Source organism: Salvelinus namaycush, chromosome 3 (genome assembly GCF_016432855.1).
Source record: "Salvelinus namaycush isolate Seneca chromosome 3, SaNama_1.0, whole genome shotgun sequence".
NCBI classification, from domain to species: Eukaryota; Metazoa; Chordata; class Actinopteri; order Salmoniformes; family Salmonidae; genus Salvelinus; species Salvelinus namaycush.
The window spans coordinates 27,906,711-27,923,892 of record NC_052309.1 but is presented as its reverse complement, the minus strand read 5'-3'; the positions used below and the strand labels follow the sequence as shown (position 1 = coordinate 27,923,892).

Here is a 17,182-nt window from a genome sequence, read left to right as displayed (position 1 = left end):
TATCAAGAAGCTGATTAATCAGCATGATCATTACGCAGGTGCTCCTTGTGCTGGGGACAATAAAAGGCAACTCTAAAATGTGCAGTTTTGTCACACAACACAATGCCACAGATGTCTCAAGTTGAGTGAGTGTGCAATTGTGATGCTGACTGCAGAAATGTTCACCAGAGCTGTTGGCAGAGAATTGAATGTTCATTTCTCTACCATAAGCCACCTCCAACATCATTTTAGATGTCAACCCGCAGACAACGTGTAACCAAGCCAGCCCAGGACCTTCACATCTGGCTTCTTCACCTGCGGGATCGTCTGTGAGCGGACAGCTGATGAGTATTTCTGTCTGTAATAAAGCCCGGTTGTGGGGAAAAACTAATTTAGATTGGCTGGGCCTGGCTCCTAGATGGGTGGGCCTCTGCCCTCCCAGGCCCACCTATGGCTGCTTCCCTGTCCAGTCATGTGAAATCCATAGATTATGGCCAAATTTACTTATTTAAATTAACTGATTTCCTTATAAACTCAGCAAAAAAAGAAACGTCCTCTCACTGTCAACTGCGTTTATTTTAAGCAAACTTAACATGTGTAAATATTTGTATGAACATAACAAGATTCAACAACTGAGACAAACTGAACAAGTTCCACAGACATGTGACTAACAGAAATTGAATAATGTGACCCTGAACAAAGGGAGGGGTCAAATTCAAAAGTAACAGTCAGTATCTGGTGTGCCCACCAGCTGCATTAAGTACTACAGTGCATCTCCTCCTCAAGGACTGTACCAGATTTGCCAGTTCTTGCTGTGAGATGTTACCCCACTCTTCCACAAAGGCACCTGCAAGTTCCCGGACATTTCTGGGGAGAATGGCCCTAGCCCTAGCCCTCACCCTCCGATCCAACAGGTCTCAGACGTGCTCAACGGGAATGAGATTTCGTTGGCCATGACAAAACACTGACATTCCTGTCTTGCAGGAAATCACACACAGAACGAGCAGCATGGCTGGTGGCATTGTCATACTGGAGGGTCATGTCAGGATGAGCCTGCAGGAAGGGTACCACATGAGGGAGGATGTCTTCCCTGTAACGCACAGCGTTGAGATTGCCTGCAATGACAACAAGCTCAGTCCGATGATGCTGTGACACACCGCCCCAGACCATGACGGACCCTCCACCTCCAAATCGATCCCGCTAAAGAGTACAGGCCTCGGTGTAACGCTCATTCCTTCGACGATAAACGCGAATCCAACTATCCGTGATTTTCAGATGTAGAAAGGCCTCTTTAGTGTCCAAAGTTTTCATAACTGTGACCTTAATTGCCTACCGTCTGTAAGCGGTTAGTGTCTTAACGACCGTTCCACAGGTGCATGTTCATTAATTGTTTATGGTTCATTGAACAAGCATTGGAAACAGTGTTTAAACCCTTTACAATGAAGATCTGTGAAGTTACTAGGATTTTTACAAATTATCTTTGAAAGACAGGGTCCTGAAAAAGGGACGTTTCTTTTTTTTGCTGAGTTTATGAACTGTAACTCAGCCAAATCTTTGAAATTGTTGCATTTATATTTTTGTTCAATGTAGAAACACTTTTCTTTAAAGTATATTTTGTGTAGGCCTACCGCGTGACTTTTGATTCACTTTCCGATCGGCATCTAATTTACAATAGACTAGCTAGAGGTTGACCTTGCACTTTCTATAACAGCCTTAAACTTCCGTGACATTTATCATGTATGTCTTAACTTATAAATCCAGGCACAAATAATGTTTGGCATGTTTTTATTGATATGTCAACTAGAAGAAGAATTCTGGAAGAGGGTTAGAAAAGTAGGCAACCAACAAACACAAATGGAAAGCAGAACACTGTCATGTAGGTAAAATAATGATATGGCTTGAATCCTTCAGAAAACAAACAAATTGTAACCAAAGTATTAAGCCACAATTTTTCACACTAGTTTCATGAAGAGGAATGGATTTGTAAAGAAAGAAAATGCAACAAAACAACCCTGCTGGTTTATCAAAATAAAAGAAACAGTCTCAACATAAAACATTTAAATATCAAGGCCAGTGTATGAAAAATATTTACAAACCTTCTCATTAAATTGAACGAAATAGCAACAAAGGTAACAACAATTGCATAATTTGGTCTCACAGTAGACAGTAAAGTTCAGGCTGTCAAGCCACCGCTTGGAGAATTATAGCCACTACCCTGTTACAAACAACGAGCCAGCATGTGATTCCAACACCACCTGAAACACAGGCACAAGAGCAGGTGAATGAATAATCATTATATTACCGTTTAGATCCAGATCCAGATCAATGTCATCTAACCTCATTTAAAAGTGTAAACGATCAAGATTCTCAATCACAGATCAAGCCAAACAATTTAAAATCATAAAAATGTGACAAATCCACATGCAGGGATTTAGAAGTGATCTATAGGTATTACTGTTCTTAGAGAAACAGACTTTTGGGTTTAAATAGAGCTGAGGAAACATCTGCTCAAAAATTACTCTTTAAAGATGAGGGAACTGGTATTCATTCTGCTCTCTTTGAGCTTTAAAACAAAACAGACATTGAGTTGAATGGATTGAATAGCAGTAATACAATCCTCATTTACCTCCATTACTGTTCAGTTATATAAACAGTAGAGCTATCTGCATACCTAAAGGAAGCTACAGGTGCAAAGTAGTGTAGGCTATACACTATACAGTAAGTTCTGTTATCCTGAAATATCCCTGTGTGGTGTTAGAGCCCCTCTCAGGGCAGGCGCTGTAATCTGTTTTACCTGCTACTCCAGATGGGAAGGCCACCATTCGCTCTAGAGGAGAAATCCACTTACTGGGCAAGACCGTCACTGGGTCAACATAGTATTTCCAGATCAGAGAAATCATCAGCACAGCCTTGGAGAGACAGGGGGGGGGGGGGGAAATCAGTCATCATCCCCAGTCCCAAATCTCTATTAAATATTTGCATAGTTTCCTATTGCAAGATTGTGAAATAATCCTAGCTACTATGAAAATATACCAATAAATGTAAAATATAAAAATAAAAAATTAATCTGCTCTACTTCACTTACCTGCAGAATATAGTACACTATGTTGACGACCCATTTGATTTTGGTCTGCTGACCAGTTCTGGATTTAACTGAGGGAAGAAAGGAAAATACAAACTTCAGACAACAAACTGACGACTGGGTGTGGTTTCCCCACATGGAGACAATTTGTCACAATGGGACTGTAAAGGTGTCCGCAGGCTTCCCATCCAAAACAGTTTGGAACAGTTTGTGCATATATTATGATGGCATTTTGTGATGTTTTGGTCTTTGGCAGGGGTTTCTTCGGCTGTTCGTGCACACAAAAGCATTTCTTGAGGCAAAGCGAAGTCGGTGAAACCGATTAGTCTCTCGATGAATGACAACAAACACTTCATTGAAGAATCCCTACTGTTGACCAATCACCGACGAAGGGGCATAGACTTCAGCTACCAACTTCGGCTTGCCACTAGAAACATTTGTGTGCACGAACAGCCGAGAAAACCCTTGCCGAAGACCAAAACTATAGTCATAATATATATATACACGAACTGTTCCAAACTGTCTTTAAGGCTAGCAGGTGAGACTGTACAACAGCTGGTTAGGAGTTGAGCGAGACAGTGACAGAGAGGTCAGCAGAAGTGTTGCCCCTCCCCAAAGAAGCTTTGGTCAAGCCACTGGAAGTGTCTGACGTCAAGGTCATCTTTGTCTTCATTCATCCTCCACCAGCTCCACCCTGAGGATTATGGGAGATTTCTAATTCAAAGCCCTCATGGATTCATACCGATAGCTGCATTCACCTAATCACTTGAGCCAACTACCCTAAAGATATGAAAATTTCTACTAAACATTATTTCCCTGTGCCATTGTCCTTGGACTATGAATTTGAAATGATAGGAGGTGTGGTAGAGTTACTGTGACTCCAGTGAGAACAGGAATATGCAGCCAATACAGCACATTCTACCCTTAAAATAAATGTCTATGGAGTGTAGTACGAACTACTTAAAATGGCCTCTACGAGTATATACAGTGCCTTCAAAAAGTATTTACACCCCTAGGCTCCTCCCCCCCCCCCCCCCCCCCCCCCCCCCCCCTCATTGATGTGTTACAGCCTGAATTTAGAATGGATTACATTTAGATGTTATGTCACTGATCTACAAACAATACCCCATAATGTCAAAGTGGAATGATGTTTATAGAAATGTTTACAAATTAATAAAAAATGAAACTCTGAAATGTCTTGAGTTAATAATAATAAGTATTCAACCCCTTTGTTATGGCATGCCTAAATAACTTCACGAGTACAAATGTGCTTAACAAGTCACATAATAAGTTGCATGTACTATGTGCAATAAAAGGTGTTTAACATTAATGACTACCGCATCTCTGAAGTTATTAATTACACTTTGGATGGTGTATCAATACACCCAGTCATTACAAAGATACAGGCATCCTTCCTAACTCAGTTGACAAAGAGGAAGGAAACTGCACAGGGATTTCACCATGAGGCCAATGGTGATTTTAAACCAGTTAAGAGTTGAATGGCTGTGACAGGAGAAAACTGAGGATGGATCAACAACATAGTAGTTAGTCCACAATAATAACCTAAATGACAGCGTGAAAAGAATTCCAATATTCCAAAACATGCATCCTGTTTGCAATAAGGCACTACAGGGCTCCCGAGTGGCACAGCGAGAAGCGTCACTGCAGTCCTGGTTCGAATCCAGGCTGCATTACATCCGGCCGTGATTGGGAGTCCCATAGGGCGGCGCACAATTGGCCCAGCGTTGTCCGGGTTTGGCCGGGGTAGACTGTCATTGTAAATAAGAATTTGTTCTTTTTTTCGAATAATATTTTTTTTTTATTTCACCTTTATTTAACTAGGCAAGTCAGTTAAGAATAAATAAGAAACAAATAAGAAATAAAAATAAGAAACAATACTGTGCAGCCGTATTCATTGACCTGGCCAAGGCTTTTGACTCTGTCAATCATCACATCCTCATCGGCAGACTCAATAGCCTTGGTTTCTCAAATGATTGCCTCGCCTGGTTCACCAACTACTTCTCTGATAAAGTTCAGTGTGTCAAATCGGAGGGCCTGTTGTCCGGGCCTCTGGCAGTCTCTATGGGGGTGCCACAGGGTTCAATTCTTGGGCCAACTCTCTTCTCTGTATACATCAATGATCAATGGTCGCTCTTGCTGCTGGCGAGTCTCTGATCCACCTCTACGCAGACGACACCATTCTGTATACTTCTGGCCCTTCTTTGGACACTGTTAACAACCCTCCAGATGAGCTTCAATGCCATACAACTCTCCTTCCGTGGCCTCCAACTGCTCTTAAATATAAGTAAAACTAAGTGCATGCTCTTCAACCGATCGCTGCCTGCACCTGCCCGCCCGTCCAGCATCACTACTCTGGACGGTTCTGACTTAGAATATGTGGACAACTACAAATACCTAGGTGTCTGGTTAGACTGTAAACTCTCCTTCCAGACTCACATCAAACATATCCAATCCAAAGTTAAATCTAGAATTGGCTTCCTATTTCGAAACAAAGCATCCTTCACTCATGCTGCCAAACATACCCTCGTAAAACTGACCATCCTACCGATCCTCGACTTTGGCGATGTCTTTACAAAATAGCCTCCAATACCCTACTCAATAAATTGGATGCAGTATATCACAGTGCCATCCATTTTGTCACCAAAGCCCCATATACTACCCACCACTGCGACCTGTATGCTCTCGTTGGCTGGCCCTCGCTTCATACTCGTCGCCAAACCCACTGGCTCCAGGTCATCTACAAGACCCTGCTAGGTAAAGTCCCCACCTGTAGCACACGCTCCAGCATGTATATCTCTCTGGTCATCCCCAAAGCCAATTCCTCCTTTGGCCGCCTCTCCTTCCAGTTCTCTGCTGCCAATGACTGGAACGAACTACAAAAATCTCTGAAACTGGAAACACTTATCTCCCTCACTAGCTTTAAGCACCAGCTGTCAGAGCAGCTCACAGATTACTGCACCTGTACATAGCCCATCTATAATTTAGCCCAAACAACTACCTCTTCCCCTACTGTATTTATTTATTTTGCTCCTTTGCACCCCATTATTTCTATTTCTACTTTGCACATTCTTCCACTGCAAATCTACCATTCCAGTGTTTTACTTGCTATATTGTATTTACTTCGCCACCATGGCCTTTTTTTGCCTTTACCTCCCTTATCTCACCTCATTTGCTCACATTGTATATAGACTTATTTTTCTACTGTATTATTGACTGTATGTTTGTTTTACTCCATGTGTAACTCTGTGTTGTTGTATGTGTCGAACTGCTTTGCTTTATCTTGGCCAGGTCGCAATTGTAAATGAGAACTTGTTCTCAAGTTGCCTACCTGGTTAAATAAAGGTTACACATACTGCAAAAAAATGTGGGAAAGAAATTAACTTTTTGTCCTGAATACAAAGCATTATGCTTGGGGCAAATCCAACAAAACGCATCACTGAGTACCACTCTTCATATTTTCAAGCACGGTGGTGGCTGCATCATTTTATTTGCTTGTCATCGGCAAAGACTATGGAGTTTTTTAGGATAAAAAGAAAAGGAACAGAGCTAAGCACAGGCAAAGTCCTGAAACAAAACCTGGTTCAGTCTGCTTTTCAACAGGTACTGGGAGACAAATCCACCTTCCAGCAGGACAATACCCTAAAACGTAAAGCCAAATATACACTGGAGTTACTTACCAAGACAACATTGAATGTTCCTGGCTTAGTTACAGTTTTGACTTTAAAAGCGTCTTGAAAATCTATGGCAAAACTTGAAAATGACTATCTAGCAATGATCAACACCCAACTTGACAGAGCTTGAATCTAAAAAAAAAAAGAGCAAATATTGTACAATCCAGGTTTGCAAAGCTCTTAGAGACTTACCAAGAAAGACTTAGCTTTAAATCGCTGGCAAAAGGTGATTCTAACATCTAACAGCAGAGTTGAATACTTATCTAATGAAAATATATTAGTATTTCATTTTTCCACTATTTATTTTTGTGGCTTGTGGAAGTGGTGTGCTGCTGAATGGTATTTTGTGTAGATCATTGACAATAAATAACAATTAAATCCATTTTAATCCTACTTTGTAAAAACAAAATGTGGAAAAAGTCAAGGGGTGTGAATACTTTCTGAAGGCACTTTATCAGTTTCTTTTGGACTGAATAACGGCCCTGTATTTGGTCACCACTGTGGTTTGTGGAAGTTGTGTGCTGCTGAATGGCACGTTCTTGAAATGGAGCCTCTTTCCTTTCCATCTCTGTTACTGTCAGGGGCTCCAGAGATTATAGCGGGAAAATGTAAAAAAGGTGAGTGAGTTGAGAGAAGGCTGATGGCAACAGGCTGCAGCTGTGCAGATGCCCCCCCAAATAAACACTCAGCTATTACCCTTCCTCTTAACATACACGAAGTGTACAAAACATTAAGAACACCTGCTCTTTCCATGACATAGCTTTAACCTGGATTCACATGGTCAGTCTATGATCCCTTATTGATGTCACTTGTTAAATCCACTTCACATCAGTGTAGATGAAGGGGAGGAGACCGGGTAAAGAAGGATTTTTAAGCCTTGAGACACGGATTGTGTATGTCAAATCTAATTTTATTGATCACATACACATATTTAGCAGATGTTATTGCGGGTGTAGCGAATTGCTTGTGATCCTAGCTCCAACAGTGCAGTAATATCTAACAATTCACACAAATCTAAAAGTAAAAGAATGGAATTAAGAAATATATAAATATTAGGACGAGCAATGTCAGAGTGGCATTGACTAAAATACATTACAAACTGGGTGCTTCGAGCCCTGAATGCTGATTGGCTGACAACTGTGGTATATCAGACCGTATACAATTGGTATGACAAAACATTTATTTTTACTGCTCCAATTTCATTGGTAACCCATTTATAATTGCAATAAGGCACCTCCAGGGTTTGTGGTACATGGCCAATATACCATGGCTAAAGGCTGTGTCCAGGCACTCCGCAATGCGTCGTGCGTAAGAACAGCTCTTAGCAGTGGTATATTGGCCATATACCACACCCCCTCGTGCCTTACTGTTTTATTGGAATACAGTATATACATATGAAATTAGTAAAAGAGTATGTAAAAATGATTAAAGTGACTAATGTTCCATTATTAAAAAGTGACCAGTGATTCCATGTCTATATTTATAGAGGAGGTGCAGGGTTGAGTGACCGTGCTAGTAGCCGGCTAGTGATGGCTATTTAACATTCGGATGGCCTTGAGATAGATGCTGTTTTTTAGTCTCTCGGTCCCAGCTTTGATATACTTGTACTGACCTCGCCTTCTGGATGAAAGCGGGTTGAACAGGCAGTGGATCGGGTGGTTTATGTCCTTGATTATCTTTTTGGCCTTCCTGTGACATCGGGTGCTGTAGGTCTCCTGGAGGGCAGACCGTACCACCCTCTAGAGAGCCCTGCGGTTGCGGGGGCGGTGTAGTTGCCGTACCAGGAGGTGATACAGCCCGACAGGATGCTCTCAATTGTGCATCTGTAAAAGTTGGTGAGGGTCTTAGGGGCCAAGCCGAATTACTTCAGCCTCCTGGGGGTTGAAGAGGCGCTATTGCGTCCTCTTCACCACACTGTCTGTGTGGGTGGACCATTTCAGAAGCTTTTCACCTTCTCATCTACTTTATTGTCCAGGGACTGAACATTACCGAGTTATATACTCGGAAGCGGTGGATGGTGTACACGCCTCCTGAGTTGGACTATAAGTCCACTCCGAATACCTCTTCTCCGCCAGCGGAGTCTTGGAGCAGCCTCTGGAATAAGTTCAATTGCCCTGGGGGGTATGATCAAAGGATCCAATTCTGGAAAGTCGTATTTCTGGTCGTAATGCGGGTGAGTTACCGCTGCTTTGATATCCAAAAGTTATTTCCGGCTGTAAGTAATAACACAAAAAAAAAACGTTCTGGGCTAATAATGTAAGAAATATCACACTAAAAAAATGAAATACTGGAAAGTTGCTTAGATGCTAGCAGAGCTTCCATGTCTATTGGCGCCATTCAGAGGGGGCTAGACAAAATGTTTAAGTGCCTTTGAACGGGGTATTGTAGTAGGTGCCAGGCGCACCGGTTTGTGTCAAGAACGGCAACTTGACACAACTGTGGGAAGCATTGGAGTCATCATCCCTGTGGAAGGTTTGAAAGCTTGTAGAGTCCATGCCACGACAACTTGAGGCTGTTCTGAGGGCAACTCAATATTAGGAAGGTGTTGTTAATGTTTTGTTCACTCAGTGTACATGTGCCTAGTCCCCAATAGAGACATGGAGCAAATTGGTTATTAGAGTTTTCCCATCTACTAAATCAGCTGAGGGGAGAGAAACAATTGGTGATATTCATAACTTGCGCAATACCGCCGCCATGTCTCATTATATTAATAGTGTTGAATTTTGTGAAAATCTAAAAGTTTGGGGAACAATGCATACTTGTCTGTGTTGACTGTAGATAATAAACTATATTGGTTATGTTGAATAAGGTGTTGTGTGAGGCCTTTTGGTGTGACATTTCTAGAACATGTACATAAACGATCATAGCGTTGAGAGGGGTAGAGACAGAATGCCGTCCACTATTACCATAAGTCTTCAACTTGTCCGTCATCTTGTTGATCTTGCGCTCGAGCCGTGCGTACCTGGCGAACTCATCCATCATGTTGATGGAAGAAAGCTCCTTCTTCATGGCCTGAATCGCTGCCCTCATCTCCATCTCATCTTCCACATTCTTCTGGAAAACTTTGGACAGCTTCAATAGAAGAAAATACAGCCCAAAATATAAATCTAATGGTTTCTAAGCATGTTATACACAAGGTGCATTCTGATTCACTTAACTACTGGGCAGTGACTGGCTGGGGTAGCCTGCTTAAAAGTGAACTATGCAGTAAGGTATCATCACAGATAATTATGTTATCAAACTGCAGGGTGTTAGCACAAAATAAATGCAGGAATTAGCACTAATCCATGGCTGATTAAGAGGGATTCATGTGGTTTCTAAAGTTATTGATTTGATGGCAACATACTTGTGTATTGACAGTATTCTATTTGCTATTAGTGTTGCACGATAAATCGAAACATATGTACTTTTTTTTATATTAGACCATGAAAAACGGTTCATACTGGAATTGTTGTTACTTTCGGTACTTCTGTAAAAAGCCTGCACTGGGAGTCTGGGCTGCATTCTGTTAGCTCAACCATCATGTTGCACCGAAGTTAACACACTTGAATAATGTGACACAGCATGTAGAAATGTTTAAACTGTTCATAACTGTTCAGAAAACAATGTCCATACAGGCTAGAACACTTTACAACGCAAAAAGATACAGTAGCTTCAAGCTTTGAAGGCTAACTTTCCTTGCTAGCTGACAGCTAAAGCTAACATCAGTACTTTGTGATATTATGCAAACCATAACACAAAATATGCTGATTTCAAAGCTGATTGCCTCCAAAAAATGTATTCATTCACTTATTTATTTGGTCTCGGTCTCTCTCTCAAATCTCTCCCAAAGATTATCTATAGCCTCTGCTGCTCTGATGGGCCGCTCCCCTCTTGCCTTTTGAATGACGTCATTAATGATTAAAGCAACAGAGCACATTTTTATCAAAGAAGCTACTTCTAAGTAAATGTTGATCAGTACAACAAATAAGTCCCAAATGTAAGGGAAACAGATTGTATGTCACCTGTAGCCCTATGAAATCAGCCAAAACAAGCTCAATAACTTAATGCATGCACACACTCCTACTGAATATGCATTCACTTGTATTGTGGATAGGCCCTAAACTACATCTTAATTTACCCAGTTTATCAAGAGATGTACAATTCAAATACCATTATGTTGTTATGTATTTATATTGGTAAAAACAAAGTCAAACGTATTGTATAATGTATTAATGAATGCATGCATACATGGCTGTCTCAGAAAAACTTTGATGTAAAACAATTCTAACATAATGATTTCAAGCATTTCGCTACACCCGCAATAACATCTGCTAAATATGTGTACAGTGACCAATACAAGTTGATTTGATATTGAGCTCAATAGATGCCCAATAATTGAACAGAGCAGTAGCTGAATTTATCTGTCTGGATCAAGCGCCATTCGATTACTTTAGCTAATATGCATTCTTGTTTTGTTGTTAAGGTATCGAGTGTCAAGTATATATTAAACTTGAAGTCAAAATGCTGGTATCGTGACTACACTATCTGCTACTGTGGCCTACTATGTGGTCAACACGGGATTTGGTGTTTAAGGATCTGACAAGATTTTACATTAGTTTAAATGTTGCTTATGGAAGAAGAAAAAAAAACTCATTTGAATCAATATCACTTTTCCATAGCACTAAACCCATGAGATATGCACAGCTAGACTCCATTATACACGTGATGTTGTTTTCCAGATTTCAAACTCAAATGTACTACATACCCAAATCTGGCATTTACCGTTGTATCACGGAAATGTCTTAGACTAAAAACGCCTATGGTGCTAAAAAAGAGCAAGGGAGGATCAAGTCAAATAAATTCATAGGGCAGATTACATCGTTTTGGTGAGAGGGAGATGAACAGTCACAACCAGCCATTAACTGCCGGCGGGTCTTTGTCAATCCCTCCCAGTAGAACGAACGTCATGTCATGTCTCTGTGCTAAAATGTTACGGATAAACATGCCGGCGCAACTTAAAAGTTTGAACACACATTTACCGGTACAACTGGGCTACAATTTCTACACAATGTTACCACATGAATGGCATACTCACATAGGAGGAAATTGAAGGTAACAACATTTTGACGAGGTTGCACAAGACCACAGACCCTAAGACCAACAACCAGACGTACACAGTCGCCATTTTCCTTTGATTATTTACAATAGCCGTCGCTAGGGAAGCACACCCCCTTGTCTTTCTACGCGGTGTATATAAAAAAAAAAAAAAAAAGATAATTTTGTATTTTTGCCTAGTGACGTTGGCCTGTTTTATTTATTTTCTCCCAAAATCCTACGTGTATCAAAATACTGCATTGTTACTTTGTATTCTGGTAATATGGGGTATTGTGTGTAGGGAATCTCTCCATATGTGGAGCTTAACGTTTTAACCAACATTTTGCCATAAAGGGTATGAGCAAAACAGTATAAGGAGTGGGTGTCGTGGTTTCCCACCCCTCGTCGAAAGGCAAATAAATATAGATCTGATTGGCATGTAAAGATATCCACACAGGTATCTCGCTATGATTTGAAAATGTGTTGACGACTCCTAAAGCCAATCAATGGCCAGGGGCGGAGAGTGGCTTGTCCGTCAGGTTAGCGCTGTAATGAATTGAATAGGGGGGGTGGAATCCAATCCGGTTTGAGCTAGTTTTGTTCCAATGGAACATTAACGTCTCGCTACGCTGTAATAGAACGTACTGTTTGAATCTTATACCGAACAGTATTTTTCTTGCTCCGTTTTGGAACATTGCCCTCTTTTTTTCTTTTAACAAATACGCAAAACAGCCATGCCTAAAAGGAGCAAAGTAAGTATAATATTTTTGTATTGATTGTGTGTCATTTGATAGATAAAAACACAATTGCATGAAATGCATTTATTTTTGCACGTACAATTGTTGAAATGTAGCCGCAAATGCAAGTTGTTTTGGTCCGCTTCGCTGCAACATTGTTACTGCTGTTGTGTGCAGTCAGGAGTTTTAAAATGTATCACTCTGTTTTGATTTGCGAAGTGGCGGGTTTTCTTCGTCTTATCTCTTTCACGCTGTCATTTTACTCTTCGGAAATTAAGACTGGTTAAATACTTGGTGTTTTATATTTACCTTATCCACTCTTGTAAATTGGAGGGTTTGTCACCTTTTTTTTCCATGGTGGTTGTTTAAAAATGACATTTACTGAATGCCAGACAAAGAGGTGTAGGGAGTTAGCTATGATGGCCATTCTGCAGAAATAAAGTTGGTGACAATCTTTTTTTGGCAAATAGGACTGCGCTTATTGTATAACATTGAATTTTAATTGCATTCCGTGTATCTTTTAGATATGTATCCTTTAGTGCAATACCATTCAAATAACTTCATTTTTTGGGATATATGTTCAACGCTCGGTATGGTATGTATATGCAGAAGACTGCTTCTAGGGATCTTCCAAAAGGGCACAAAGTCGTGTGTCATGGCTGCCCTTGTGAGGAAGACAAACATTTACGACGTTTTTCTTGCTCTGCAATATCAAAATTCATAGTTACAACGTAATCTGCTTAAAGGTTCACGCATGCCACACTGCATTGTGTAGAATGTTTGTGTGGTTTGATTTTATTTACGTGTGCCCTTCATTTTGTTGTTGGCTCGAGACAATTCTGAGTTATGCAATGGCGATTCATCGACATCACAGCTCCGCTCTTGTTGCTGGGGATTTTAGTAGATTCTGTAACCATTGAGAGTCGCTGAGGATCTCGGAGAGTTCGAAATTCGAATGAATGGCGGGAACGCAAAGTAGACTGGCTGGTCTGCGAAGAGGAGGACAGTCATGTTGCTTGGCAAATGTCCATTTATCACGAATGAATGCGTTGGGAGGAGGAGTCGGTATTCCCCTCTGTAGCGAGCCCAAGCAGCATGGAGAAAATGTCAACTGCATACTCCTCGCGTCCGGTCTACTTCTCTAAACCCATTGGAGGAAAAGGTCAGAAGGGCTTTTTCCATCCAATGGTGTTTGAGAAGGAGACCAGGGGCACGCAATTGAGTTCTTCCCAGGGTAATAATCATTGGCAAGTCAATTGGTACCTTACTTAAATGACTGAAGCAAGTTGACATGTATTTACTGTATTTGTATTAGGTAGTTTATGGATGATGTAAGTGGAACAAACAAGCAGATATATGACAGTGACCATAACACTGTTGCCTCCTTAGGCCCACTTTTGATTACACGTTCAATTCAAGGGGCTTTATTGACATGGGAAGTATATGTTAACATTGCCAAAGCAAGTGAGGTAGATATTATACAATTTCTCTAATACTAATGGCATTTAAATTGCCCCTCCCCCAGTAAAACCCACTAAACACGGTTGCCCTGCTGAGTTGTCACTAACATTCATCTCTCCTTTTATCACAGGCAAACGCTGATGCTGAGGCAGCAGAGGTGAGTAACGTATTACTCAAATTTATTTTATTTGTATGTTATCAAGGCACTGGTTCTTTAAGTTTTTAAATGTTGAGTACAATTCCATTGCTTTGCCACCAGGGGTCAGCATTAACCATGTCAAAATCTGCTCCCATTTTTATTAAACAATTGGTATTTTCTTTTGAAATATTTTGCAGCCCAAGAGGAGATCTGAGAGATTGGTAAACGTGAGTATATTACACACCTTTGTAGACACTTACATTTAAGTTGCACCCAAAAACAAGAATTTCAGCTAAGAATCACATGCTAAAATGCCTTTAATTGCAGAAACCAGCCCCTCCAAAGGCAGAGCCCAAGCCAAAGGTGAGGAAGTGCTGACATTAACCATGTTGAATGTACATTTAATAGTAAATTAAGTGCAGTAAAGGACTTAAGGTATTGTGTGCATATATACATATACATATATGCATACATACACAGAAGGAGAAGGCAGTACCTAAGCCCAAGAAGGCTAAGGAGGTGAAGAAGGCTGCGCCTGAGGAGAAGGAGGTGCCTGCAGAGAATGGAGAAGCCAAAGCTGAGGAAGAGGTAAGGGGCTGATGGGATATGTAGGTATTTCCTCTTACAGATAAATGAAAACACAATCCAATTGATGATATGGCAAGAGGATATGGTGCTCTCTATTTATTTATTTTTTAAATTTATTTATGTTTGATTTTCAGGAACCAGCCACAGAAGAACCTGAACAGAAAGAAGATGCGGCAGAATAACATCTCTCAAACCACATCTTTTATCACTGCTCCCTATTCCTCTTTTTCTTGTACAATTCAGGGGAATATTTTTATTGACTATTTTCTAAATGCAAGTTTTTTTAGTAGTTTGATTGTAGAAACATTTTTTTATGGAACAAAAAATACATTTGGAGACGGATTTCATCACATCCTACATTTTTACATCTCCGGAACAATTACGGTTATTGTAAATGTCAAAGGTTTTTATTTTTGCCGTGGGGAAGGGGTGGGAATGGGCCAGGTTGCTGCATCAAGAACATGCAAGCACGTTGTTTACAGGATCCGGTCAAAACAGAGCTTGCCTGAGAGACTAACATTCCATAGGCTATATGAGGGACGGTATTTGTAACCTGTATTGTGGGGATGAATTACTCAAGGGGCAACACAGTTTTATTGTTTATAATGAGAAATGTTTTAGAATGTTGTAAGCTGTGTTCCGTATGTTAACCATTGTACTCATGCCATTTTTTTCCCTTAACCATTCTGCTTAATAAACCTATTCCCTAGCACTGGAGTTCCTCCCTATCAGGCCTGTGCATTGCGTGTAATTGGTTTTGTCTCTGTTCTGTGATAGCATTGCAATAAATGTGTACAGCTGCTGTTTTAAAAGGGTTTTCAAACTTTCTATATGCAGTGTGTAATGGTACATTGTAAATGGAATTGTGTTCTTAGCCAAGCTAATGACATAAGTGTGAAACATACTGTTGACTATGGTTCCTTTTGATGCTGAGAAACTGTACATCCACTTGAGCTGTCAAATACACAAACCAGCAATATTCATGTGGGTTTTAGGTATCAAGTACAAGTGTACAGTTCTTGTATTTTTTGTTTATAGATGTATCTGTGTCATGATTGGTATAAACAAGCCAATAAAAAATGTGGTTGTAATCGTTTGATCTTTACTCATTGTGTGACAAATAGACAGTGATATGTGAATCCAAACAATTGTGTAAATACTACACAGTATTTTAAATATGATAGTTTTGATTGTCCACAAATACATATTGCATTAGCTAAAGAAAAACATGTCAGTTTTGAGACTGACATGGCAACAGCTAGTATCTGTCCTCAATGTGAAAAACTAAAATACATTTAAAGAGCATCTGCCCCTAAAAAGAAATGTCTAGTTTTGAAAACAGCCTTTATGGCATCCGAGTCAAACATTCTAGTGTCAAAATTGAGTACAACTTAAATAGTACCGTTTTTGTAATCAAGTCAGTCTCGTCCAAAACGGAATGAAGGTTACTGTTAGTCTTCCTCGGGTTGGGTTTATTTCAATCCTTTCCACAGCAGCACCCAAGTAACCATACATTTGGAGCGCAGCTGCACTTTGGTTTGACATTTGATATCGCTATGGGGCTAGTAAGGGACCATCAGTAAATTGTCAATAGCTCCACATTTCAATGACAAGAAACAAACTATAAATTGTAGAAATGTATAATTAAATATTGAAAGCATTTAATGAGAACTAAAGAATGTGCAACATGAAAATATTGTCATATTTACATTGTAATTTATTGGCAGGTAGCCTAGTGGTTAGAGCTTAGGACTAGTAACTGAAATGTTGCAAGATCAAATCCCCGAGTTGATAAATTAAAAATCTGTTCTGCACCTGAACAAGGCAGTTAACCAACTGTTCCTAGCCTGTCATTGAAAATATGAATTTGTTCTTAACTGACTTGCCTAGTTAAACGTTTAAAAAAATCCAACGTCAAACCAACACCAGGCTAATGATGCTAGCCTGGGCGACTTGAAGACACAGATCTGGTTAGACTGTTTCAAGTTATCTAGAAGGGTGAGTGTCTGTACTGTTTTGGCAGAGTGAATGTAGCTACAAAATTTACATGGGAGAAATGTGAATACTATGGGGCTGTTGACCTTAGGATGTTTAGATGAGCCAAATGATAACTGAGCAATATATTTCTACCAATCAAAGTTTAAAAGATTAACAAAATGGTAATAATTTAAACAAAAACTAAATCAAACGCAGTTCAGAATTATAGCCTTTTTGAATGAACTTTGAAGATGGCGGCCCTGTGGAAGTCCTTCGTCCAAAGGTTGTTGAATGCATGCACTGAAACGATCCGAAAAACAAAAAAACAGGATACTGAAAACATTTTATATTGGTATCTTAAAAAGGTAGAAATTGAGTTATGCCTAATACGGCAATTCATATTATTTTAACTTCCTTGCTCAGAACATGAGAACATATGAAAGCTGGTAGT

General features: G+C 40.1%; 2 protein-coding genes across 2 annotated transcripts; one reads left to right on the top strand and one right to left on the bottom strand.

Annotated features, from left to right (window-relative positions):
- Positions 1–1,747: 1,747 nt before the first annotated feature.
- Positions 1,748–11,962, bottom strand: LOC120044308 (guided entry of tail-anchored proteins factor 1-like). The gene is made up of 5 exons (XM_038988919.1): positions 11,831–11,962; positions 9,660–9,825; positions 3,065–3,132; positions 2,774–2,888; positions 1,748–2,234 (listed from the first exon to the last, which is right to left on the bottom strand). The coding sequence occupies exons 1-5, from the start codon at positions 11,918–11,920 to the stop codon at positions 2,161–2,163; spliced, it is 513 nt and encodes a 170-aa protein (XP_038844847.1). The 5' UTR covers positions 11,921–11,962; the 3' UTR covers positions 1,748–2,160.
- A 454-nt stretch (positions 11,963–12,416) lies between these two features.
- Positions 12,417–15,850, top strand: LOC120045169 (non-histone chromosomal protein HMG-14-like). The gene is made up of 6 exons (XM_038990119.1): positions 12,417–12,581; positions 14,158–14,184; positions 14,364–14,393; positions 14,494–14,529; positions 14,647–14,754; positions 14,889–15,850. The coding sequence occupies exons 1-6, from the start codon at positions 12,564–12,566 to the stop codon at positions 14,934–14,936; spliced, it is 267 nt and encodes an 88-aa protein (XP_038846047.1). The 5' UTR covers positions 12,417–12,563; the 3' UTR covers positions 14,937–15,850.
- Positions 15,851–17,182: the final 1,332 nt, after the last annotated feature.